General features: G+C 39.6%; 1 protein-coding gene across 7 annotated transcripts in view; it reads right to left on the reverse strand.

Moving 5' to 3' along the window:
- The window catches only part of LOC307209924 (cholesterol transporter ABCA5-like), a 49,681-nt gene that overhangs the window by 19,106 nt on the left and 3,584 nt on the right, over nt 1-26,991 (reverse strand). For 6 of the 7 annotated variants that reach the window (XM_079965344.1, XM_079965347.1, XM_079965343.1 and 3 more), the window contains 18 exons: nt 26,405-26,609; nt 24,729-24,890; nt 24,064-24,161; nt 21,630-21,859; nt 18,109-18,250; nt 13,567-13,755; nt 12,030-12,177; nt 10,812-10,980; nt 9,443-9,501; nt 8,640-8,750; nt 7,276-7,451; nt 7,020-7,139; nt 4,896-5,034; nt 4,698-4,788; nt 3,155-3,294; nt 2,767-2,886; nt 2,467-2,668; nt 608-780 (listed from right to left, as the gene is read on the reverse strand). In XM_079965344.1, coding sequence (XP_079821470.1) covers nt 608-780; nt 2,467-2,668; nt 2,767-2,886; nt 3,155-3,294; nt 4,698-4,788; nt 4,896-5,034; nt 7,020-7,139; nt 7,276-7,451; nt 8,640-8,750; nt 9,443-9,501; nt 10,812-10,980; nt 12,030-12,177; nt 13,567-13,755; nt 18,109-18,250; nt 21,630-21,859; nt 24,064-24,161; nt 24,729-24,890; nt 26,405-26,609 — 2,674 coding nt within the window. The remainder of the gene's footprint in view (nt 1-607; nt 781-2,466; nt 2,669-2,766; nt 2,887-3,154; nt 3,295-4,697; nt 4,789-4,895; nt 5,035-7,019; nt 7,140-7,275; nt 7,452-8,639; nt 8,751-9,442; nt 9,502-10,811; nt 10,981-12,029; nt 12,178-13,566; nt 13,756-18,108; nt 18,251-21,629; nt 21,860-24,063; nt 24,162-24,728; nt 24,891-26,404; nt 26,610-26,991) is intronic. The other variant, XM_079965346.1, reaches the window with a different exon arrangement.

The following is a 26,991-nucleotide window of genomic DNA, read 5'->3' on the forward strand; positions in this document are numbered from 1 at the left end:
AGTCCCGTATCAAAATATCCTTAGAGTTTTAGGGTGAAATCCAGTTAAGTCATACTCAGACCCGACACATTGAAATAAATGAAAGTTAATTATTTCAGTGGGTCTGCTTTGTGCATGACTGAGATCAATACCCTTGAAGCACTGACAAGATGTGTATATATTATTACACACACACACACACACACACACACATAACCTGTGCTGTCATGTAATCACTATAATTATGAAACAATGTTGCTTCTTTTATTGATTTATTTTTAAATATTTATACCCTGCCCACTAACTGATGCTGCTGTAAAGCTTTCAGCTTTTTGGTAAAAAATCAAACTATTTAAAGTCTGTTTCATGAAGTTGGCCAGATACAATTCTAGAAATATATAATTAAATTCAATTTGTGATTGAATGGGGGGGGGGGCGGTAATCAAACCAGACTTGCCAGAAGGCTGATTTTTCTACCTGTCCTCAAGCTAACCATTCATTACACTGATTACTGTTAAACTTAATTACACTTTTAATTTATTCCTAGTGTATGTCATACAGTAAAAAAATAAAATAAAATGCCAGATGGTGAAATGAATAAAAGTGAATAAATTGAAATGTAACTTACCAGTGAAGTTCTGAACAAGGAGACTGCTTTTGTATTTATGATGAGTTTCATTTGGTTTAAGAAAGTATAAGTCTGGAGAAAACGTAACAGGAACCACTGCATTTTTGAAGTATTGCCGATACATATTGAACATATAAATCTCAACACCAAGGAACACTGTTAATAGCAAAAACCTGAAATAAGAAGAAAAAAGTACACGTAGAGCTGGTACAAATTAGTGTAAAGAATTGTGACCTTTAGAGCAGAGGTAGACTGAATAGCCATCAGCCATAGTATTTATTTATTTAATTTAACACAATCTGTATGCTTTTTAATTTTTGTAAAACCTCTAAGTGACTTTGCATTGTTTTACCGGAAACACTAATCTGTCTTAAGTTTATTCAATACAAAACACATATTCAAAATAACTTGAGGATGACAAACATGTACTCTTCCGCAGTAACAAAGGAAAGGACCTTGCTAGATCAGAACCAGGTTGACCTGCTCAAGCATTCTCTGTAAGAATCCCCTTAAACTGTATCCACTGGTAAAATTGGCTGCAATCCCTGCTCTGGATGACAAGTCATTAAATAATGATTTCACTCATCCACATACTAAAAGTACAAGCCTGTAAACAGCTACACTGAGACAGCAGTCCATGAATATGATATATAAGGCACCTTGTGTGGTATTTTAAAAAGTTGAGAAAGGTGAAGGGGCAGGGAGTGTTATTGAAAAGCTAGCATTATAGTCAGAGGGCTTATCCACACTTACCTTCTCCCTGCTCTTTCGAGGCACAGGTCTGTGCTTGTGTTTTATTCTTTATTTTGTCCTAGAGCTTTCCCCATGAAAACCCATTATTTAGTGCTCAAGCAGAACCAATGTCAAGTTAGGTTTTCCACACATTGACGCTTGCTCCAACGGAGCTTTAAAGAGCAGGTTTGTGTGGGGAATGCTCCAGATTAAAAACAAAAACAGTGCTCAGACCTGCAGCTTTAATGCACAGATCATGCCTTGAAAGAGAGGAAAGGTAAATGTGGATAAGCCCCCAGTCTCAAGCAATAGCCATCTGTCCCTCTCGGAGCATGACATGAATGCAATAACTTATTTTCCTTCCGTGGGCTCCTTCTCTTTGGATCGTTAAAACATAAGACGGAAATGTTTCCTGAAGTTCACGTGTAAGCTTTGGTAAGAGAACTTGCAGCCAAATGTGATGTTTGATGATGCAGTTTCTTTTCAAACGACTCTATCCTTGTGAATGCTTCATATTGCGCAGATTGAAATTTGCCACTTCCTCATTGGAACTTCTTTTCAAACATTTTTTCAGGATGTGGCAAGCTGCCCTCTTGAAGGGCGTTAAGTATTCGCACAGATATTGCTGGCAAAGATGAGGTGGGTCAGAAATAATCTAATATAATAAGGCTGAATGAACACACAAGCCCCAACTATCTCCTGGCTCTCCTTGGCACACTAGAACATTATAGGGATTAGGAGGCATGCATATATGTCCCTTGTGTTTCTCAAGCACGCATGAATGCATGTATGTACACTCTCCCTCTCTTTTCTGGATGCTAGCTATTTGACTCCCAAATTTAACTTGCACTAAGAGATAAGGGAAAACGACACAGACCTTCCACTCTCCACAATGATGCAGCGTGCTGCTTACATGTGTGTATCATAGGGAGCAGTGAAGAGACTCAATAGCAAATCCTCCACACACACATGCTGCACTCACTATTTCCCTATCAGGTGCTGCAACACAAGGCGCTAATCAGATGCTGCCTTCACTCTGGGCTGCGGTCTGTTTTAACCTTTTAACCTATTTCCGCTTCTGACTCTCATACATTTTGGACTAAGAAACAGAAAGCCAAGATGCTTACACTTCCGTGAGTGATTTGATGTCACGTTTGAAATTAAGAAAATGAACTTTTGCCAGAGTAGAGACCTGTTTTTTCCAAAGAGACTTATTGCTTAATACACACGATTTTGTCTCAGATAGCATTAGCAGGCTTTGCTCTATCTCATCCATAGATTTTGCATCCATTTCATCTTCAGCTTGCTCCGAGTTAAATGCACTGAAATCTAAGGAGGGTAACAGGTTAGGCAACTTAGAATTTATCCCTCATCACCAAATCATTGATCTGTAATGTACTACAAGAAGGACTGTCATTGATTCTCACCTGTGTGGTTAATTTCAGCTTCAACTTCCAGCTTGAGGAATACATCTTCCAAGGTAGTCATGGAAACGCCGTAAGAAATAACACCCAAATGGGAATGCATGTCTAGATCAGCAAACAGTGCTAGAAGAAGAAGAAGCAGGAATAGATGTGGTAATAGTAGCAACAGCAGCAGCAGCAGCCACTGCCGAGCTACTGCTTGGAAATAGAAATATAGGAAGCTGTCTTGTACCATTGATCAATGCAACTCAGTACTACCTACAGCATAGCAGGCCCAAAACCTATGTTATTTCTCTTGAAGTCCATTTCAATTTAGTTTTCCATGAGTTTCATTATTTTCCTCATCTACTCTCCAATTTTCACTGGTGTTCAAAGGGGAGATGAGGTGTACCTGAAAATTTGTCCATGTCGTTAAAAGGTAAGGCATACACAAGCTGCTCTTCAGTCTGCTTTAACAAACTGGCTCCAGGGATATGCTGCTTGATCAAAAATGCTGTGCCTTCTGTGTTACAGTACCTGTCTATTTGCATACTAAGGAAAAACACACACACACAATGTTTAATTATTTTTTACAAGGTGGGACTCTATGGTCTGTTTGTTTTTTAAGTAACAAAAAGAACATATTGTAAACCAATTTAACATATAAACTTTATTTTCTTAATCCAAATGAAAAACAAAATTTACATATAAGTGTTCATAATACTTTACCTTTACCTTTATTCATAAATTATCTAAAACTCTAACAGATAAATCACAAAAACGTTTGAGATATATTCCAGAGGTGGGGAACCTTTTTTGTTTCTAAGGGTCAGTTCTTTTCAGCAGGCTGACTCTGACAGATGGGTGGGCCAATCTAGTTGTCAATCACATCTCCCTATGACATAATGTGATTGACAAATGGGTTGCCCAGCCCACTTGTCAAAATCCCTTCTGCTTGCAGTGCTCCTTGCTGCAGTTCCTCCAGCAAACTATAAAGGGGGAGGGAAACTACTGCAAAGAATATGTGTGTTTGTATGGAATGTTTGGGAGGAAATAAGACAGTAAATAACAAATAACAAACAAAATATTGGTGTATGTAATTTTTATTTCTCAATTATATTTTGTGGTAGTATGGTTGTAATGTTTTTGTAACATAAAATCATTCAATAATTTTTTTTTTTTAAAGGCTGCTTTAAATTAATATCCACGCTCCTTACTGAGCATAGGAGAGTGGAGACTGAGTGCTCTTTGCAACATTTTCTCTCTCCCACTTTTGTTGCTTCTCTCCAGCAGCAAAAAGGTAGCAGACTCTTTTTTTTTTCTTGGAAGGCTCACCGTACACTGATTCCTTTCAGAGGCTAAAGAGATGGCTTTCCAAGAAGGTCCAGCCCACCCGCTGACATCACCAATGATAGTATCTGATGGGCAGGTTGGCAATGTTTGGGGGAAATGGCTTGGCAGTCCAAACTGGAAGTTTCTTCATGCCTGATACTAGGCAAGTCAATCAAAAAATTGCGGGGGTTTTGGCGTTCGGGGGCAACTCTACCTGATACACTCAATCATATTTCCATTCAGTACTTTGTGGATGTTACTGAAATTTCTAGCAGGTATAAGTCTGCTTGATCCAAAAAAGTTATTATTATTTAATATTTTATTCAGAATGCAATCCTGTACTCACTTACCTGGGAGTAAGTGGTATTAAATTTAGTGGGAACTCTGAGTGGATAGACATAGAATTGTTCTGTCAAATGCTTTTTTATAACCTTGTAACACAGTTGCTTTGTAGTGATAATTAAGAAAGAAAATAAGGCAGTATGAACCAATTAGTGTTCATTTTTACTCATTGCTATTATACTTCCAGCTAACCAAACTGGGTGTTTTTTAAGTTAGTTGTAAAATTCTGGCAAAGTGGAAAATAATGAACACATTGAAATAGACTTTCAGACTACAGATACCTCAAGCGGTAGCCAATTCCCCATTTTGTTTTAAGGAACAGAGAGGAGCCAAGGCATTTCAGCATTCCTTGAGAAATCACAGCTTTCCGATCTAGAAGCAGGAGCAGAAGGTACCTTCAGTTATATCAGTTCATACAGCGATAAGCTGGCCATATTACCAAACTGGTACTAACACAAAGACCCCCAAATTGCACTTGCCAGCAACAATGTCTGCTTCTTCCATGAAATGGGTACTGAACACAGTCACTCGAGTGGCTTTTCCATTTTTCAGGAGGTTCCAAACTGTTTGCCGTGAACATGGATCCATGCCAGCGGTTGGTTCATCTAAGAGTAATACCTAAATATTGGCCATGGAAAACAATGGACTAGATATTCATTTTGAAAGTAGGAGTTATCCCTTATCAATAATATTGTTTATCATTATCATCACTTCTATCAGATATGTGAACAGTTTGACCAGAAAAAAGCTCAACAACTTTTGTGTCAGGATTTTTACTTTTTGAAATATGGCAACCCTACTGTTTCCTCAAGCGCATTGTCTCCTGTTATTGTAAGTTTTTATATCATGCTCTCAGTCTGCCTGCCTGTAGTTTGGGAATATACTAAAAATAAAATAATTTTTAAAACACTCTGCTTCATGAAACACATCCTGTTCAGCTCCTGCAAACAGAGAAGTCTCATACACCCACATACCCACCCCCACCCCTTATAATAATTACAACAAATCCACTCCTACCAAAAGAAACACAGTCCAGAAGTACAAATCAAACACCATCAGAGATTCTGGCATTATTGGCCCCACATTCTCATTAACCTTTCCATTAGTAAAGAACTCCAAAAACTCTGGGGAGAAATTTGGATGAGAAATGTTGGCACCATTCCAAGAGCAATGTAGATGTAGTGACATAGACATTCTTCAGTACTATCACCACTTCTGATGGACTGTGAATGGATCTTTAGCTCATTTCTTATGTTATTCTAGAAGCCATTTCAGCATAGCCATGTTGATGTGGGAAAAGACGATCAGAAGCCCTAGCCCACACCGTCTGGTGTTATGTATAAAAGTGCCTAAGATGCTTTCACAAAGTAGTGGGAAGAGAACTACAAACAACTTGGCTTGGAATTATCCTAGGAGGCTTCAAACATTCAGAGGGAGGGGATGTAATAGGCCTCCAGGCCTCGTGCTATGTAGGATTGCCTCAAATAAATCTGAAGCTTAAATATGACTTAAATACATATGCAGCTGCTAAACTGGCTCTGATCAGTAACAATGAGGAAATGTAAACCAACGACCTCAATGTTGGTAACTGGAAGTTGAGGACTATATGGCAAATGCACAAAGCCATATTATGACCAATCAAATGTAGTAGTACAGATGTAAAAACAAAAAACAAAAAATGCACACAGGTAAATATAGGTGGTTAACTCTTATAAAACATCCCTATTCCACAACAACACTTGACATACAGTTGGAAATACAGCTCCAGCAAGGCAAACATCTGGCTCAAAGATTTCTTGCTAGATTGTCCCAGTGGCCCTGCCCACATTTCTGGCATGGTTGGTACTGAGAGATGGGCAAGCACGTTGTCAGAACTGAACAGGAAGGGACTACCTTGATCCATTTCAACTAGAACTGGAATAGCTACCCAACAAACTAGGATCAGAAGACAGATACCCCTTAACCAGGGACGTGGGTGGCGCTGTGGGTTAAACCACAGAGCCTAGGACTTGCCGATCAGAAGGCTGGCAGTTCAAATCCCCACGACGGAGTGAGCTCCCGTTGCTCGGTCCTTGCTCCTGCCAACCTAGCAGTTCAAAAGCACATCAAAGTGCAAGTAGATAAATAGGTACCGCTCCGGCGGGAAAGTAAACAGAGTTTCCATGCGCTGCTCTGGTTCGCCAGAAGCGGCTTAGTCATGTTGGCCACATGACCCGGAAGCTGTAGGCCGGCTCTCGGCCAATAATGTGAGATGAGCGCTGCAACCCCAGAGTCGGTCATGACTGGACCTAATGGTCAGGGGTCCCTTTACCTTTTACCCCTTAACCAATTCACAGACCAGACCTGGGGTTCAGACTGAAATCTGCATCCTTCTGGATTTCTTTAACTTTGTGAGATGCCACTATAAGACAGTCAGATGCTTCCATCTCTAGTTTCAACAATTACTAGAATGGGTGCACAAATTCGAATAATAAATATGCCATGTAACTGAGTCTATATATCTACTACTTTAGCATACAAGCAGTGCAGAGAAACACATTTCTTGTATACAAATTACATATTATTGCTGCATCAATCAACCCTTTTGACCTTCTGGTGCTTACCTTTGGATCTCCAAGAACTGCAAATCCAACCGACAGTTTTCTTTTCTGTCCTCCACTTAGTTTTTTAGCTTGGTTATCTTTAATGGGGTGCATATCCAAATCGAGTAAAACTTTCTGGACCTTAAACCAAGGACAAGAAGTATTTCATATTAAATGCCCTACCCTTAAGGCTCAAGATGGCTTGCAGACATTATGGTAGTATAATGGAATATATTTATGAAAGCATAATGGAATATGGTCATTAGCCTGCACTCACCTCTTGTATCATATCATTTGGAGGTATTCCTTTAACCGAAGCTATTATTGATAAATTCTCTTCCACGGTTAATACATCAAAATATATATCTGACTGCTGGCAGACTCCAATTACCTTTCTTATATCTAGCATTTCATCTATTTCCGAAACTCTACAGCCATAAATTGATGCAAATCCTAATGCATGAAAAGTAAGAGCAGAAATGTTAACACTGTGATGGCTACCAGCGTAGAACATATATCTAGAGGCAGCTAGCCCAAACCTGAGGCAGAACACCCCCAAAAGTCAAGGTGTCTAACATCACTGATTTGATTTTAAAATAAAAGCGATAAAAAAACATTATGCACTACCACCAACATGCACACAAATCAGAAAACATTAGAAACAGTACAGCTCTTGGAACTGATTTGTAAAGCTGTAGAGAAATGAACGCATGCCACTAAACAGTTGGAAGCAGACCCTCAATGAGAATGATGCTGGATGCCCAAAAAGTAACCTCTGAAAAGCAGGGATCACAAACGTGATCAGAGAGAGGAGGAATCTTTTGAAAGAGAGCTGAACTGTTCTCCTGCACCTTGCTTGAAATGAGGAATTGCTCAGCTTTACTGGCTGAATTAACCATTACTACTGGTTTGCAGCTGTGGAGTCACAGAAGCCTTGGGGCCACCATCTGCTGTAGTTCTTTATTGCAGCACACCTCAGCTGCCGCTGCACTGCAGCCTCTCTGCTGTGACCTGCTAGCTGGATTTCATTACAGTGGAACCTCAGAAGCCGAACACCTTTGAACTTGAATGTTTCGGCTCCCAAATGATTGAAAACCAGAAGTGATTGTTCCGGTTTTCAAACAATTTTTGGAAGCTGAATGTCCAGCACCTTGGTTTTCGAACTGTTCCAGGAGTCGAAAGAACTCCCAGAACGGATTAAATTCGAAAACCAAGGTATGACTGTACAGTATTGTAATGCTCTCAAATTATGCATCTATGGGCCGAATCCCTTAACTGACCATGAGTAAGACCTAAGGGCACAAACTTCCTTTTTTGGCATAGATGGACCCTGAGAGACAGTCGAATGAACTAGACTAAAATATATTTTTGTATCGCTCCCTACATTGTTAATCTCTTGTTGATCCACTATTATTTGAATAAATAGCACTGCCTGCACACGTGTGTATGTGTATTGAGAGAAGGCTTCTATTCAAACATTCAAAGGTTTCCTGAGTGGGGTCTTGAGTCAGAACCTACATTAAGCCTATCCCAAGGGTTACATATTTCAAAACAAAAACCACAAAATAGGCTTCCAGAGGATTTCTTCCATAACGCTCTTTAAGACAAATGCAAAGAGAACAGAAGTAGGCACATATTTACCATCAGAAGGTGGGGACAATCCACAAAGAATGTTCATTAATGTTGTTTTTCCTGTTCCACTATGTCCAAGTAATGCTGTGATCTGACCCTCATAAATGTCAAAGGATAAACCTAATAAGAAATGAAACAGGAAGGGGATTAATTAATGGCATTATATAGTATTGCTACAAGCTTCAGGAAGTATTTAGCCACTGCTACATAGAGTACACTATCAATTACTCTTAAGAAAAACCCCACCATTAACAGAACATTTAATATTTAATAAAGCCAAACACACAGTTGTGTACAGATTGAGTTTGTTTTGACTGATGTTTCCTTATCGAGATATTTACTGATTACAGATGAGTAGTCAGTAAAGAGAAACTCACCCACATACTGTATCATTGCTCCCATTGGCCATGTTTGCATTGAGCCTTGGCCTCATGTGTTCCGCTTTTCTCGTCTGGTTTGGTCAAGAGCAGTTTGGAAGTAAGAACCCCAGTTTGAACAGGAGTGCACAATCCTAAGATTTGGTGCAGCTTATTTCGCCTTCATCACACCAAGCTAAACCATGGTTAAGTGTGTGATTTAGGTAAGGCAAAAGCAAAATCTTCTGGACTCACCCTGCCAGGCACATGGGAGGAAAAGACGGAAGTGCGCAAGCCCAAGTCTTGCTGAAACTCATTTCTGCTAGTGCATGTTGTGCTCAACCATGGTTTAGCATGACATGCAAATAGTCACTGTCAGAAAACAACAAACAGGCAACACTTAAAGAACAAGGGCTCACACTTGTAGCAGATAGCTGAAAACCTAAGAAGTCTTACTTTTCAGGGCCTCCACAGTTTCACCTTTTTTAATATATGATTTCTGGACATTATTGATTCTGAAAGAAGAAAAGATAAATTTATTTTCAAAAAGAAACACAGAACTTTGGGGAAATTTACCAAGCAAGAAAAATCAAAGAATACACAGGTACCACATATTTATATCAGCTTGAATATTCCTGTTTTGGTTTACAATGCAAGGTGACCTTCATATTCAAAAGTAGTACAATGCTCCTGGGAAACTATGCCATAACCCCTTCCCAGAAAGAAAGTATCACATACTTTTCCTGAACATATTATTTGACTATGATTTCTTCTAGAGTTTGATCTCTCATAAAACATTTTGAGAAATAGATGCAATGAGGAGGAGTCTGAACCACAGAATACAGTGAAAAAGATGAAATGGAACATTTCTAAACCACAAATACCACTTTTTGCTATTTGGCTTCTTGTCAAACTAAGGAAAATATGGGTAAATGGCACACAAGGTTAATTGGATTGAATATGCCTCACTTCTGATTGAAACTAAGCTGGTTCCTGCGCAAAGACATAGTACTTTGAGTGCATAGCAAAATGACCTTCCTTGCCTCAATTGCAAACTGACTAGTCAACATGCAACAGAGATTTGTACATGCAGTGACTCCCCTGTTGACTCTTATCAGGAAAGAAATATTAGTACGTGCAACATGCAACATTTGCATCTTAAGCAATACATGGAGCTTCAGATCACTTGCACAGGTACTGGTCTACAATGTATGTTTTGACAGAACCAAAACTGATTAACACTGTCTTTTCTCAATATGGACTTTTTTTCCTTTGCCAATAATCAATGACAGAAGTATCACTTCACAGGACAATGACAAACTATATTTGCATATGAAAACTATCACATTGCTCCTCTTGAGTGTGCATAATAAAACTGACAAATTAATTATCACTGCATGCATACTTCACACAGCAGCCATATTTGCTTGCAATGTTAAGCCAAGGATCCTGGCTTAATAAACCATAATGTACATGCAGAGGATTACTCAACTCTTTCCTCTTCCCTTCACGTGACCTAGGAGTGTGGTTTGTTTATCACTAATGAACCAGAATTTGAAAGTCAACAGCAAGCCTTGATTTAAGGCTGCCTACCAAGAGTTGCTTGTTAGGGAGAAATGAACAACACTCCTGCATTCAAATGTCAGGCTGAGGTGATTTGCTTGCAGCAATCGGAAAGTGTGTGCATGCTGCTTGTACACAAAATTATTTATTAAGCCAAGGTTCTTTATCGTTTCATGCAAACGCAGCCAGTTTCTTTCTAAGTGCAAAAACAATTAGTAACTGACAATAGGTTCAGGTTAAACTTCAGCATCATCCGTCATACCTAATAGCTTCTCTTCCCTGGAATTCGGAAGATATAGGCTCAACAATCTCATTGAATTCTAAGCTTCCATTAATGCTGCTTTCATACAATTCCTTATAATTTCTTGTTCGCTTTACCCAAAATGAGGGCTTTAGGAAGAAGAAAAAGCTTCGCCGCAATCCGTATTCCCCTGAGGGGTAAAAAAAGATGAGAAAGAATCTGTAAACATATGGATTACACAGTATAATTACACGTTTGGATCGTTTTCTGTTTATAGTTTGCTAATTTTTAGACTTGTGCAAACTATATCCCTTATTTTGTAACCCAGGAAATCTTCCTGTACTACAGACTAGCATGTAATTTTTAGCATAAATTACAAATACATCTTTGGTGCCACAGACAGACATACACACTATGCGCAAGTTGAAATTCTACTTTAATTTTATATGGATGTGCTATTTATTTCTTGTTTATTTCTTGGCTCCAGATCTAAGGAGGTTTGGGATATAAAAGTTTTGCACTTAAAATGCCCATGATTAATGACCATTTCTGAATCCTACAGGAGTATTAGAGCAACAGCATAGAATGGTAAAAGGCACATTCACTTTCTGACCCCTAAGCTTTTCTGTATTTATCAAAATGCTTAGGCACCCTGTCAACTTCAGTTTATGATGTGTAGATGTACGACTTGTACCACGCTTAGGAATAGTAGACCATGTATGCAAATTATAGGCAAATTTCTTTAATTAACACAGAAGATACTAAAAGAGATGTTGTCAAATAGAGTTCAGCCAGTGATAATAATAGTTGTCCATTCAGATCAGAATGGTTTTATTAAGCACAGACAGATATGTGGGTGATTTACTATTATTTATTAGTAGACCAGAAACATATATACCAGAATTATGAAATATAACTAACAGTTTGGGTAGTTTGGGGTATATGATTAACAGGTTCCAGTCTGCATTAATCCCAGTGGCAATTTCAATAGTGCCCAGAGGTCATAACATATCCAGACATTTTGTTTCTACGACATATCGCCCAAATAATTAGAATGAATTTAAAGAGATTGAGAATGAAGATTTCTAGTATGGGCACAATTTCAGCATTTGGGGCAAGGATGATGATACACTTAAAATGAGTACTTCACCACATATAATATGCGTCACAATCCTTAATACGTAACCAAACCCTTGATGTCGTTCAGTTTTTTTGTATTTTTCTTTGATTCTAACATACCTGGAATCACTTGATCGAAATAAATCCCTAGGAGCAGGTAAAGCATACTATCAAGGGTCAATAGCGTATAAGCAATAATTAGTGGATAAGGGCCATGAGTTATATGTGAGAAAATAGCTCCTTCTTCATAATCTTCCAGATGCATCACCTGCAAACACATATAAAAATTGCAGCTACGTGACAGCATTAGTTTACTAAAATAGTAAGGTAAATAATGTAACACTATATAAACCTTGATGATCATCATCAAGTTGCCATCATATAGGGGTGATGGGCCAAGTTCCTCATTTGGGCAGAAAATTATGAGCTAAAGCGGAGAACATTCAAGCTATCCCCACCCCACCCCCAGTCCTAAATTCATTATTAACTGCTGATCCCCTGTGAGTATTCAACCCTTTATATTTCATGGTTGGTAAGGCAACAAAGATTGTTGAGCAGTGGGATGCCATTTTTCTGTCTCCTCCACCTTTAGGGCAGTTGTGGCCACAGCAGGAGGGAAGGCTGAATGTGTCTCTCTCTCTCTTCCAACCATTATCCTCCCCCTCTCTTCCAGATCTTCCCTCTCCTGAATCCTGGGAAGCATAATTTCCTCCAATGACAAAATGACCAAACTAACATCAGGGTTTCAGAGACATGGAATGCTATTGTGGCAGCATTCCAGACACCAGGGAAAGCGGAAGAGAAAAAGAAGTGTGGAGGTAAGTTCACTGTTACTACCATAGCTGCTGGATGGGAGTGGGAAGGTGTTCTTCTAAAGTTTGGATTAATGTCTGACCCAGAAGAAAAACTCAGTGGCTTTAAAGCTGACTTCTGCTCATACAACGGGATTCCACTACAGAGCCAGTGTGGTGTAGTGGTTAAGAGCGGTGGACTCGTAATCTGGTGAACCGGGTTCGTGTCCCCGCTCCTCTATATGCAGCTGCTGGGTGACCTTGGGCTAGTCACACTTCTCTGAAGTCTCTCAGCCCCACTCACCTCACAGACTGTTTGTTTTTGGAGAGGAAGGGAAAGGAGAATGTTAGCCGCTTTGAGACTCCTTAGGGTAGTGATAAAGCGGGATATCAAATCCAAACTCTTCTTCTACCTTCCTTTTTCCCACCCTGCATCCTCAAAATCTGCTCCAGAGAGTTGGGGGAGCCTCTAGAGAAAATGTTTGAGGTGCACGGGAGACTGCAGAGGTGGAGACCGTAAGGTGATCTCCTGCTATGCTAGCAAAAGACTGCTTGTGATATACTGAAAACTACACATTTATGACAGGAAGCTGCAAAATTTAACATAGAAAGTCTGCAACAAACAGTGTTCTTTGAACTTCTGACAATTGTGTTACTTATTACAGTTGATTTTTCTCATCGGTTAAAATTTCTACTTAATAACGGATTAGAAAACAACAAGAAACACATATATAAAAAGTTCAAAGCAAGTTCTAGGTCTGTTACATACTTTATTCCAAGATGAAAGATTTAAAGTATTATCACATCTCATATTAGAACCACAGTGATGGGTGCATGCCACAGTAACAAACAAAAACTTTACTAACCTGTACAACACCAATTAAAAAGGGGCACTCACACAGTGGGCTTAGTGACCACACAAAAGACTTTGGAAAATCTTCCAACAGGGCAATGCTCAGGCCCACAGCACCAAAAGCCACAGTTGTGAAAAACTGAGCTGAACCAGCATAGTTCACTTTTTTGAAAAGAGAGGTTAGCAAAAATGCAAAGGAAATCTAAACAAAAATAGAAAGCGTATTTTCAGTGCACAATAGGACTTGATTAAAATTGCTAGAATCTCAATTTTTATATGTGAAAATCATAATTATTGTATCACTTAGTATTTGCTAAAGACAATATAATATGCTAATGAAAGACATCAGCCGGCTAACAGGCTGTGGATTTTCTTCCTAAGAGTACTATCTCCTTTGGCAAACTGCAACATCAAAATTTCCCAAATTGGTTATGAAATCAGAGTGGGAAATCTAAGGTAGCAAGGAGCGCATTAACAAAATATAATGTGATTTTTAAGGAATGATTCTTTTGCAATAAAAACAGATCAACTTTTCAAAAATGATCACTTTCAATTAAGATTCAAGGTTCAGAAAGGCAGTGAATGGCCAAGATGCAATTCAAATCACAGTGCAGCTCTTACATTTAATGAGGTTTTCTAAGTTAAGCAATTATGTATTTTGCTTTGATTCCATGAAAGGACGGGCTGCAGAAACTGCTGCTCATGGAAGTGGGATGGGAGGGAACTTCCAATTCTCCCTTCCCACGACAGCCTTCTGAGTCACCTGCCATGCCCTTCTATGAATGAGATGTCCCATGAGCAGAACTCTACATTTATATCCCATTTTCTGGCCAAGATTGGTTCCCAAAGAAGTTTAAAATTAAAATCCGTATAAACAATATGTTATTATTTCCCGGGGGGGGGGGTATTGTTCTTAACCCAATCAGCATATTCTCAAGGGGCAAAAGGAATTGCAGATAGATTCAGGCACTGGCTGTTGGTAAAGATGCCAGCCCACAGAAGCGGTCTTTCCACTAAACTTCATCCAAATGTACGGACTATACACATTATAGTAGAGGCCTGATTGTACAATATGCAGCCTATATAAACCTTTCATGTAAATAATGGGCAGATTGTGCAGAACAGAGAGCAAGATCAGAATTTGACTTTAAAGGCCCTTGAATATACAGTCCGTTTACATATGCTATATTCATAAATTCGGAATAAGTGCAAAATCAGTACCCACAGGTCACCTTCTCTTCTTGCTATAAATAGATGTTTCCATACATTAAATGTTAGGAGCCAGAAGACTTTGGGCCAAACTAAACATAGGTATGCTTGAGATATCTGAACTTTACAAATTCCAATATGAATTGACCTAATCCAAAACTCCTGGACTAATGTGTGGAACAGAACATTGCTATTTTAATCACTTCTCTGAATGTTGCAACACAGCGCTTATCCCAAAAAAGTTTTGAGATAAAAGACATTCAATAACACTCATTTATATGCAAATTGTGCAAACTTTTTTTAAAGAAAGTAAATTAGTACAGAAATGGGACAGAATGGGCATATCAGTGAATACATGCAAAAGACACATGGACTGAAATAGGAATGGACAAACTGGTCTAAATAACCGAGATGGGGCAATCATAAGGGTCTTAGGCACATTCACATGTCATAGTGGGAAAGAGGACTACATGAAAAGAAATGCAGTCTGTTCTCCCCAACTCCCACCAGCACCACATTCCATTGCTTCAAGCAATTCTACCCAGCTCAATTCTTCTACCCAATTGACCCAGTATCAAAGCTGAGCTGGAAGAAGACTGCTTAATGAAACAAAGCACAGTGAAGGTGATGGCGAATTTCACTCATTTCCCTGAGTGTGCCTTTTCACATAAAAGATATACTGCCCCTCCAATTGCACTTGGCATCTGAACAAAAACGGCAGACAGGTAGATGGGTGGCAACCCTGTCACATCCAGTTTGGTCCCAAAAAACGCAGATAAATCATAAACATGCTTCATGTAGGGCCACCCTTGTGCAGAATGCTGTGGATAGACTGGCGATGGGAACAGACTACTGCCCACACATGACACCAATGTTAATAGTCCTGCCCTGACTTCCCATCTGCTTCCCATCACTTGCACTGGCATGCTTTTCAACTGCTAGGTTGGCAGAAGCTGGGACAGAGCAATGGGAGCTCACCCCGTTGTGCGGATTCGAACCGCCGACCTTCCTATCAGCAAGCGCAAGAGACCACAGTGCCATGACTGTGCTGGCATAACAGTATGCCTACATAATGTGCTACAGAAGGAGTGGAATCCTGTTCTGACTAAAATGTTAATCCTGATTGTGGTGTAACATTAGAACAAAAGAAGTTGCATTAGTTCAGAGACTCCTGCTGCAGTGAATGGACACCTCAACATTACTGCCTTCTTCACTCCCCAAGGATAGGAATTCAACAAATTTTGCAGGCGATCATGACACACTAACAGCAGTAGATAAGACTCAGACAGCGACAACACAGTTCAGACAACTAGGTAAGTGACACTACTCTGTGCATGTGTCTAGATAACTTAAATCACAGAAGAACTCTGGAAACTATGATAAAAAACCTCTTTGTTATTAGCCCTGTATGTTTACTGTTTGTGCAAAGTTAAAAAGCTTACGATCATGTGTATCTTTTCAGAATTCTTGCAAGTACCCAGTCTCTCAGGATCCCAAATAATGCACAATAACTTCCATTGCTACCATTGGGCACCACACACAGTTAAATGGAAGCCCGGGGGGGGGGGGGAGGCAGGAATCCATGCCTGAAACGTTACTTCTCTAGATCTCTTCCATTTTTGTCCAATCCTCACCTGCTGCTACAATATGGACAGTATAAACTCCCAATAATCTTTTCTCCTTCAACGGCAACCAATATTGTCTCCAACTCAGGGTACATACACGCTCTGCAGGAAGAGGGGATGTTTGCCACGAAGGTGGGACCTCAACGCATACCAGCAGAGACAATGAGAAGCACAGCTTCCTTTGAGACTGAGAAGTGGAGCACTCGACTCCAGTGATGCCTAGTATATGCCCTCTTCCTTGCCAGGTCAGATGGAGCAAGGAAGGTGGCACACAGCACTAAAGGCATAGACAGGATGGGATAAAGGGGGCTGAGCAAAAGTGACAAACCATTGGCTCTATGGGTTCCACAAGGTCCACACATCACCTTTTTCAATTGGCTGTCACATTGCTTTGCCTCGGGTATGCCATCTTCCAGTCCTTTTAGCGAGAGACTGTACCCACAACATGAGACCTCATGCATACTAAACTTGCGCTGGGTTCTTTAAGAATTCCCTTAGTACTGGTTTATGTAGTTGGGTCCTGCTATCTCCCGCTACATACTGCATAGCTCATTTCTGCTGCGTTAAAAAGCAGGTCCTAGAAATGGCCTCCAGGAGCAGCCTGTTGAGGTCCTTGCTCTTCCTTATGTGTTATGTTCCTGTCCTTTCCAAATAGCTTGCTCATCCCAAAATCTGTATCTTTGGGGGAGCATTGTTGTACAATTCAGCTTAAACCTTCTTGAGAATCCATGGGTCCTCCATGCAGGCATTGCATTGGTAGCTGGTCCTTCCTTGAATGACTTTTGTGTGCTTGTCTGTCAAAAGATGCTTGTTTGCAGACTGCCTGTGTAGCACTATTAGGGGGATTTATAACCCTTCTCAATAAGAAGCAATTCCTGAAGGGTTTCACTGTACATATCAGCTATTATGCTCCTGCTCACTAAACCATAGTGGTCTATACTGGGAACAGTGTTGTGGTGACTTTGGGGCTGCAGGGTTATATTTTATATGTGTTCTAGCTAGGGTGACATGATGGGCTCCTTCTGCCATCACTCTTGTTGACCAGATCCATGGATGGCTAATATGGGGAAGCTATCGGCATATAGGGACGCAGGTGGCGCTGTGGGTTAAAGCCTCAGCGCCTAGGGCTTGCCGATCGAAAGGTCGGCGGTTCGAATCCCTGCGGCGGGGTGCGCTCCCGCTGCTCGGTCCCAGCGCCTGCCAACCTAGCAGTTCGAAAGCACCTCCGGGTGCAAGTAGATAAATAGGGACCGCTTACCAGCGGGAAGGTAAACGGCGTTTCCGTGTGCGGCTCTGGCTCGCCAGAGCAGTGATGTCACGCTGGCCACGTGACCCGGAAGTGTCTCCGGACAGCGCTGGCCCCTGGCCTCTTAAGTGAGATGGGCGCACAACCCCAGAGTCTGTCAAGACTGGCCCGTACGGGCAGGGGTACCTTTACCTTTACTATCGACATTCAGTGTTGTGATTGGTGGGGTGGCAGAATTGCCATGGAGGCTGTAATTGTGTCTGTTAGACCTGCTACATTTTATCTGGGTAGAAGTAACATTATTCTGGTGGAAATACATGGCATCTTGCCTAAACGTCCCCGGGATTATCCCTAAATTAGTGAGTACCTGTGAAACACCATCATAGGATACCTCTATGTCAACAGGAAGGACAATCCTAAAACACGTCGCTTCAGCATATTGGCAATGAGCAAGCACACATACATACACACTTACGGAGGATAATCCATATAGGAAAAAAAGAAGAAATATCACAAAGCTGCTACTTTGGGGAAAGAGCGAAGAGAATGTTGCAATAACCGACATGAGAAGGGACATGACAAGAATCAGACTGGTGTAGAGCAAGACCCAAGAAAGCCTAGAAAAAGGGAAAACACAATGAAGGCTCATGAATTCAAAGTTATCTACAAGAACTACTAAGCTGAAGCTAAATATTAGTCAATACTATTAAAAAGTGATAACTCTCAAACGGACCCTTGCCTGAAATTAATGAAGCACAGAATCGCAGTAAGCATGACAAGATGAATTATTTCATACTCATCTAAAATATTTGCCATGTACATAGTAAGCCACAAAGCAAGAAAAGTAATTTTTTGCTGGGTAGGTTGCCCATGGGAAGAAAATAATTAGTTAATGTTAGGCTTAGAGCTTACGGGGGCATTTCCACTGAAATAAACAAGTGGTACATGTATTGTCTGCTGCCAGTGAAAGGCTTCTCTGGGAAGGAATCATTTGGACATCACTGTGATCACAAGTGATACATATGACTTGAGGACAAAATGATAGAGGTCCTCCGAACTTGTGAGGTCTGCTGGAGATTAAGAGTTGGCAGGGCCAAAAGTGAAGAGTGAGCAGGACTTGTCCCTGTAGACCTCACAAGCTGGGAGGAGTTCCATCATTTTGCCAGCTTTGAATTGGCTCAGAAAAGTGATCCAAGGTTTTTGGAAGGGCTTCGATAGGGCCAACTCACCCATGAGGCAAAGTGAGGTGACTGCCTCGGGTGGTAGGATCCACAAGGCCAGCAGATCTGGCCTCCAAGGAATGCATCGCCCATTGCTAGAGCTGCTGCCATGGTGGCAGTGATGGCTGCAATGTGCTCCTTAGAGGCTGAATCTGTTGCCTCCTCGGCAGCCCCTCCCATGCTGCTTCCACAGCAGCTTCTTGGCGATTCAAAGTTGGCCCCTTTGACTCCCAATTTAACCACTGAGAAAGATTGATTTTATTCCCTTCCCCCTTGTTCCTAATGTAGATATCCATTCCTCTCTTCTTCTCTGGTGAGGGAGAGCCGTTTTGTGGTTCGCCTCAGGTGCCAAAATGTCTTGGGCCAGCCCTGGATCATTTCTAATTTAATCCAAGGTGATCTTGGGAGCGCTCGCCCATATATTCTAGTTGCATGTAGTTCTATTTCCCTTCCTAATATATCATTCACTTCACACAATGATGTTATCTGGCAAAATGGATATTGTCTATTTTAATAAATCACTCAAACTTTTCATGGCAGCAGAGAATGAATAAAACAGCTGGTATAATTGACATTCTATCTAACTTGTCTCAAAACCTTGGGCAAAAAGATTGTTGAAATTTTGACAAGAAGTGAATGCACAATGTTGGTGCATGACACCCCTCAGAGTGGTGGTCATTCCACAAGTGTTTTATTACAGCAGCAATATTTTATAATAGGTATTTTTTAATCATGTGGTAATCTCAAATAAACTTCAGAAAGAGGGGTTTTCAAAAACTTGGCTACAAGAAAGAATGAATGGGAATGAAATAAAATTGAACAGAAAATTAGAGAAGAGAAATGAAATTGATTTGGCTATGGAGAAGAGAAATAAACTAGAGGAAATAAATGGAGACAAACTGAAATGGAGAGTAGGGATGAAATGAAGGCTTAAAAGTGTGCAGTTGAATGACAGATAATATAGAGAAGATCACCAACAGTAACAGCACAGAAAATACCTGTAGATTGAAGAATGAGCGTCTGCATACCTGCTCAGAAGCAAGACACAGTCTCAATAGTTGACGCATGATATCTGGAAAAATACTTTGGGCCCTACACTCTTATTAATATCTGTATAAGTAGCCTACACATGTAAATTCTATAATGGGAACTGTAATGCAAATATATGCTGTGTTGCAACAACAAATATTAACTGAAAGGAGGTGTTTGACCTTTTGGGGCTCAAAGCTGACCTCTGTCTTCTACTCACTGGACATATTGACTTTCCCCATTTAGTTCTGCATTCTTTTCACAAGAATAGCCAACCAAATGTTCCACGCAGCTTGTAAGACAGGCATGAGGGCAACAGCAACCCCGTTGTCCCTCGACATCTGATTACTTAGGGAGAGACAGAAACACAGTTTTTATTTTATGTGTGGCTGTATGAGCTCTTCTGGGTGCATGACAGAGACAGAGAGGCGGCTTTGTGTGTTGCCATTTCTCAGGCTTTGGCATTGTGTTCCCATATATAAAATGGGGAAATCATTTCCCCAAAGTCTTCTACATGCCCATTTCCTTGATCATATGATGCATATCACATGCAGTTTGGCTCACTGTCTTAAGGTTAAGATTAGCACACAAATGGGACCACTTAAATTAACCAAAGATGTTCACATAGAGAAACTGTCACAAGAACACCATGATGATGTTAGCTTTGATCCTAAAACAAAACAAAAAAAAAAATTCATAGAAGAAAAAAAACACTGTGCCTTCCTCACTCCTGTAACCTTTCCAGAGGGGTTGGGGGGTGTAGGGTGTTAAAGTTATAAGTTTAAAAACACATAACATGCCGTGTTTGAATGCGCTACATTTAAAATGCTGCAAAAGCAGCAGAAAAGGATGGCATTTTTCCAGTTCAGTAAGATAAGCTACCTGATGACTCATTACCAGAAATTCACAGCAGGAAGCTGAAACTTAAGACTGTATGTTTGTTTGTTGGTGTTTGATAGCAGCAGTATCATCATCAGAAGAGCTGCAGAGAAGCTCTGCAAAGATGAGTAAATTCAGGTTCTCTCTCTGGGACTAGAGAGAGGAAAGTATAAAGGACTGAACCCCATTGTTTGTTTGTAATGGGTTACTTTGTTATTTCGTAACATTTATCTTATTGCGACTAGTATTTATGACTGTTCTGCAGGAAAGCTTTTAAACTCATAATTGTGGTGGAGAAAATTCAACTCTACGCAAGATCCAGATAAGAGATTCTGCTGAACAACTGCAACGTTGGGGGGTGTCCTCCTGAACAATGTGGGAGGGTTGATGGAGGGCTTCTAATTTTTAGTGATTCTCCCTTCCCTCAACAGGTGCAACATGTTCTGGAGCACTGCAGCATTCTGGAGAGACATCTGGTCCTCCGGAGAGGCTTGCTTGCTTGCATACATACATACATACATACATACATACATACATACACACACACAGAGACACACACACTTGTGAATCACTTCACACAAAACATCCCAAAGTGATTTACCAATAAAAATACAAGTCACAGAGACAAGATGATATTTCAGGTATCCTGGTCCCAAGCTGTTATAACAGGGCTTTGTAAACCAGTACCAAGTCTCAGATGGCTGCAGCAGGGGAGGAAGGCACAGGAAACTTTCCTTTTATGAACTTTCTTAAGTTGGCTTAACTTATTATGTGCTGCTTCTTCCTGGAGTAGCATAATGCAGTGATATGAGATAAATAAATGGAACAAAAGTTGAATTAGCACCAAAGAACTAAGAAATATGCATACCAAAAAGCTGTGTCTTGAAGTCCCATTACCATTAAAAATTCCTTCAGTTTCTTCTCTTTTTCTGTCATAATATGAATAGTCAAAAAATAGCCAAAAGGTGAAAAGGCAATAACTAAGTAAATTAAGATTACTGCACGAAAGAAATTATCTATTTCCACAACAGCAGACTTTCCCATCTTGACAGCTTTTGCTGATTCCAGTTCTTCCAAAACTGATTTATTAGTCTTCAACTAAGAAAAATGAAATGTTAAAATCAGATTTCAAATTACTCTAGCAGCTATTTCAACAGGCATTTTTTATTTCCAAAATAAACTGTAAATCTGCAAATACCAATCTCATTGCTTTAATTAGTTTTTATACCAAATTTAACTTACTGCCATGAAACTCAAAAGGGATCCTTCACAACAGCATTTTGGTTACAAGGTATAGTGAGTGCCCAGAGTTTGCTATGTTCTGCTTTCACCAAGTTCACATTTTCCAAAAGCAGGTATGGCAATCTTTATAGATTACACTTTATTCTGTCTCTCAGAGGTACAATAAACCTACCATTAAAATTATGGACTGGTCATTTCTTCATCAGGGGGCAAACAGGCAAATTTAGCATGGGATCAAATACTTTCCCCCCTACTGTACATTCAGGATACCAGTTCAATATGTCAGAATCCCTCTTTAAAAAATCAGTACCAAATTATTTTATTATATGAAAGAGTGGCCACATAAATTCTGCAGCATTCATTATTACTCAGATATTCATGAACTGGAAATCTTCATTTCATTATTACTCAGATATTCATGAACTGGAAATCTTCATTTCTCAGAGTTCTAGAATATCAGTGTGGCAGGATGCAATTGCTGGATCTAGTAGCCCAGTGTAGTGAAGCAGTCTTTTAGGTCTGGCAGCACCTATACTTCCAAATTCCCTTCTAATTGTCAATAGGCAGGCACTTTTACTTCATATAAATGCCGGCTGAAAACTGTTATTTCAGCAAGCCTACTCAGACATATAATTTAAGTATCTATATTTGTTTTTAAAAGTTTTACTGATTATTATTTTATGTATACAGTGGTACCTCAGCTTTCGAACATCTCCATTGACAAACATTTCGGTTTTCAAACGTCGTAAATGCTTTGGTTTTCGAACTCACCTTGGAAGTTGAACATGCCATGCGGCTTCCGTATTGAGGCTTCCGTAATGAGTTTTTGGTTTTTGAACATTTCGGATCTCGAACTGTCTTCCAAAACCGATAATGTTTCAAAACCAAGGTACCATGGTATTTGACAACTTTGTGAATTTTAACAGTGTTTTCTTGATAAATGTATGTGCCGTGCTTAAATAGTGGTTTATGAAATTTCATAAACAAAATTTTAATGGTGACTCTCACAAACTTTTTTCTCACTTGGTTCGTGAGGAAAAAAATACAAAGTAGTGTTTGCTGGATACATATTGGTAATTGCTACAGTGTCTATTAAAGGATACATATGGGTGTCAAATACAAATTCATGTGAGTAGAACTCCACTCAGAGGGTACTCCCACTGGCAGAAGAAGAGGGGTGAGGCAATTTTGACTAATTGTCCCATGCCTATAAAACCCCCATGTCCCACCCTCAATTCTGCTCCAAAGGCTTCCACAACTCTCTAAAATAACATGTAAGGTGAGCTGCATAGGAAAGGAGGTAATCAGAAAAAAACTGCCTCCTCCCACCATTTCGTCCTTGAATAGAATGAATACTTCCATTTGCAGAAAGGTAACTCAAGATTCAAATCATGGCTTTTAACACATATATTTATACTACGTATATACACGGGGATCCATAACTGGCCATAGTTCCTTAGGGGTATATATACAGTATTCATTTGCATAAATGTATATGGTAACACTCAGAATAAATTATATGCCATTAATGGTTGACACAGATATCCTGATGGAAATCACTGCCTAAACTTAACATTCAGTGATGAACGGAAATGTTACTATCATGCCTTAGGCTTAGGGGAAAGCACCTCATTGCATTTGTTCACACATCACATTGAGCCAAACAAAAACAAACAAACAAACAAACCTCTCAGAAAGGAGATTAGAGCTGCCTTCCTCTTCCCTAATTGTTCTGTACTGTGCTGCTGACTTAGCATGTCATCCAAAACTTGCATTTGTGGTTTCGCTTTCCCAGACAAGCCGTGAGCTGTAAACCACGGAAGCAGCCTTGGTTGCAGTTCGTGGTTTGTCTGGGGAGAGCTAAATCATGAAAGCAGCTATGATCTCTTATCCAGGAGCCCACGCATTTGCTGATTTGGCTTAACATGATGTGCGAAGGACACCATTATATAAATATCCTGAAATACGGGGGGGGGGGACCCATAATACCTTTTGATATGTCAGCTATTACAAAATAATGGTGATTCAGAGTTGCTCACATTCCGATTATTTATCTTTACCTCTATAATTGCTGCATCAATGTAGATCTGTATGCCTGCAAATCCATAATGCCAGTATATTTCAGCTTCACACATTTTGGAAGGGGTTGAACAACTGGCTATGGAAAAAAATCAAAGCATAAGAAGGAAAATCTAAACTCTGTTAATTATTCAAAAGCATCAAAACTGGGTTGACATTAGGTTTCTGCACTATACATGCAGATTCTAAAAACTTATGAATTTACTCATCTCCACCATTCTAGATACCATACCAGCATGGATAGATTGCCCTACAATTCATGCAGAGGATCAAGATACTGATGCTCAGAAATTAATAAAATAGCCATGCAGAGCTATACACAATCGGCAAAACAAGTAGTAGCAGATAGCCTTGCTATTGCAAGCCACTCCTATGACTGAAATAGGACACAATACGGAGTTCTCTATTCAATGAGTAATGCCAATTGTGCAAGTATCTTCAAAATCTGGGAGATTGCAAACAGGACCTAAAATAAGCATGTGGAAAGGATTCCTAAATATCTATTTCTATTAAAACAGTTTTCTCCTATTATAATTGTTGACTGTTTTTTCGAGTCTCCATTTTCAAGACAAGGTCAAACATCTACGTTTTGTACTTTAAAATTAACAAGCACACATATTTTATATATTCATTTATTTAAACTTACCTATTGATGTCGGGAGGATTAAAGATCTTGGAGCCACTACAGTAGGAAATCTGAGGTGATAGGACATGGAATCATTGAAAATGACACCCACAAAGTTTTCTGGGTCCTGAAGACTAGCCTCTTCCATTTCTGCCTCACTCAGAAATTCTTTTGCATCTTCTGCTGCAAAATAGCAAAGTTACTTGATTACTTTTTTGCAGGAAGCTGCCTAATACAGAGTCAAACCACTGGGTCCATCTAGTTCAGAGATCTCTATGCTGGCTTTGACTAATTCCAGCTATAAAAGCTACTACTGCTAAAGGTACCAGGGGAGCGACAGAAACTGTTACTGTTGAAGGTGACAGAGATCCACCTTGCCATGAGTCCAGAAAGACATGCTGCTCAGAATGCCCAGAGACTATCAGGGAGATGGGCTGGTTTTGTTGGGGTAAATATTTAATTCAAGAGGTGTGTTGTGTTTTTTTACTGTTATTGGGACTGTTTTTGTATTTTATTGTTTGTTAGACCTTTTATGAATTATAATTTTTAGTATATTATCTAGTGATGTGTTTTAATTAGCTTGTTTGACTGTTTACATTTTGTTGTATTTTGTAACTTAGTAAATTATGCATATTTTTATATTTTTAGCTGCCTTGAGTGTAGCTTCCTAAGGAAAGACGGCACATAAATAAATGGTGATTATTATACTGACGAATTCAGGATTTCAAGCAGGAATCTCTCTTGGACTTCCTGAAGATGTTGAGAATTGAACCCAGGGCTGTCTGTATCAAAGCAGATACTCTGTCATTAAGCTAAGGCCCTCCCCCAATGAGAGCTGTAATTCAACATCTGGAGGGCCACAGGTTCCCCATCCCTAGATGAGCATGGCTTTCTTTTATTTCCAAAATAGGAGGATTTTTTTCCATTTTCCTTTGCGACTCAGTTCTGTTCATTAGCCTTGTATTGTGCACTTTATGCTAGATATGGTGCAAGTATCACCCATGAAGCACTGCCAAATCTGGCATTATCATCGCAAAGCAACCTACAAAGAGGGTCAACTCTATTCTGCTTATGGAGGGTGAGGTGGGAAGAGTGTGGAATACATATATAGTGAGCTGGGCCAAGAAAATCTTGCTGGTGCCCCATAGATCAGATCAATTGCTGACAGCTCTAAAAGCATTCTTAAAAATGTTAACATAAGAAAACATTATGCAAATTGTGTCACAAACCTATACCCAAATTCTTTCAAGTATCCAGTAATACCCCCAATACAACATAAGGCTCTAATAATTAAAATATCAAGAATGGATAAGACAAAAAGTATCTTAGAAAGTTCTCACAGCTCCTGAATTGATACTAAAAATATATAAATGCAGTACAAATAAGAAATAGACAAATTGTTTTAAAATGCCAAAATGACAACTGTGAAACAGAGCTTTAAAAGCACACCACTGTATTGTCTAGTAGTAGTAAAGGGAGTGAATATTTGGCTACATAATTATGTTTAGGTTTTAAAGAGCATTACATCCTTTTTGTTACTTTCTATGTTTAGTATGAGAAATACATGCAACAAACTCAAGCAGTTTAAACTTTTAGTATCTCTGCAATAAGACACATACTTTCCCCAGTAAATTCAAGAAGGAAAACCACACCAGACAAATTGATGAAAGACAGTGCAGAATGACAACTCATTGTACCTTCTGGGCAGTATTCTGAAGTCACTTTATGCATGATTGTTCTTGTCATATTAGTCACTGGTGTGTAGCCAATAATAAACTCAGAGATGCTGGAGCAACTCGTAGAATCAAGATTACAATCTGGAACTTCATCATGTCTTTTGTTAGGCTGAATCATGCTTATTATTATTAGCAAACCTAAAAAGGTAAGTGGAATCAGGACTTCCTGTAGATAGGGAACAAATAAGTTAAATAGTAAAAGAAGAAACGAAATGAGAGAGCCACAGTTGCATTTATGCACACAGGCCCAATGAAGACAACCAGCTTAGGTACACATAACAGAGAAGGGGGGCTGCAGCATTTACTACAAAACGTAAAGATGAATGAGATATATGTAACAAAATGTACATACTGCTCAATAGTAAAACCTCAAAGTGGTTTGCAATTCTGCATCATGCACTATTAATAGTTTAAAAACGTATTAGCAACTCTTAGCATTTAAAGAAAAACAGATTGTTGTCTTTATGATATATGGTTTATTTACACATATATACAAACTGAGCCTATGAAGTTCACAGCGTTAACACCCCTAAAGTGTCTTGTTTCTC

This window comes from Podarcis cretensis, assembly GCF_951804945.1.
Source record: "Podarcis cretensis genome assembly, chromosome: 2".
NCBI lineage: Eukaryota > Metazoa > Chordata > Lepidosauria > Squamata > Lacertidae > Podarcis > Podarcis cretensis.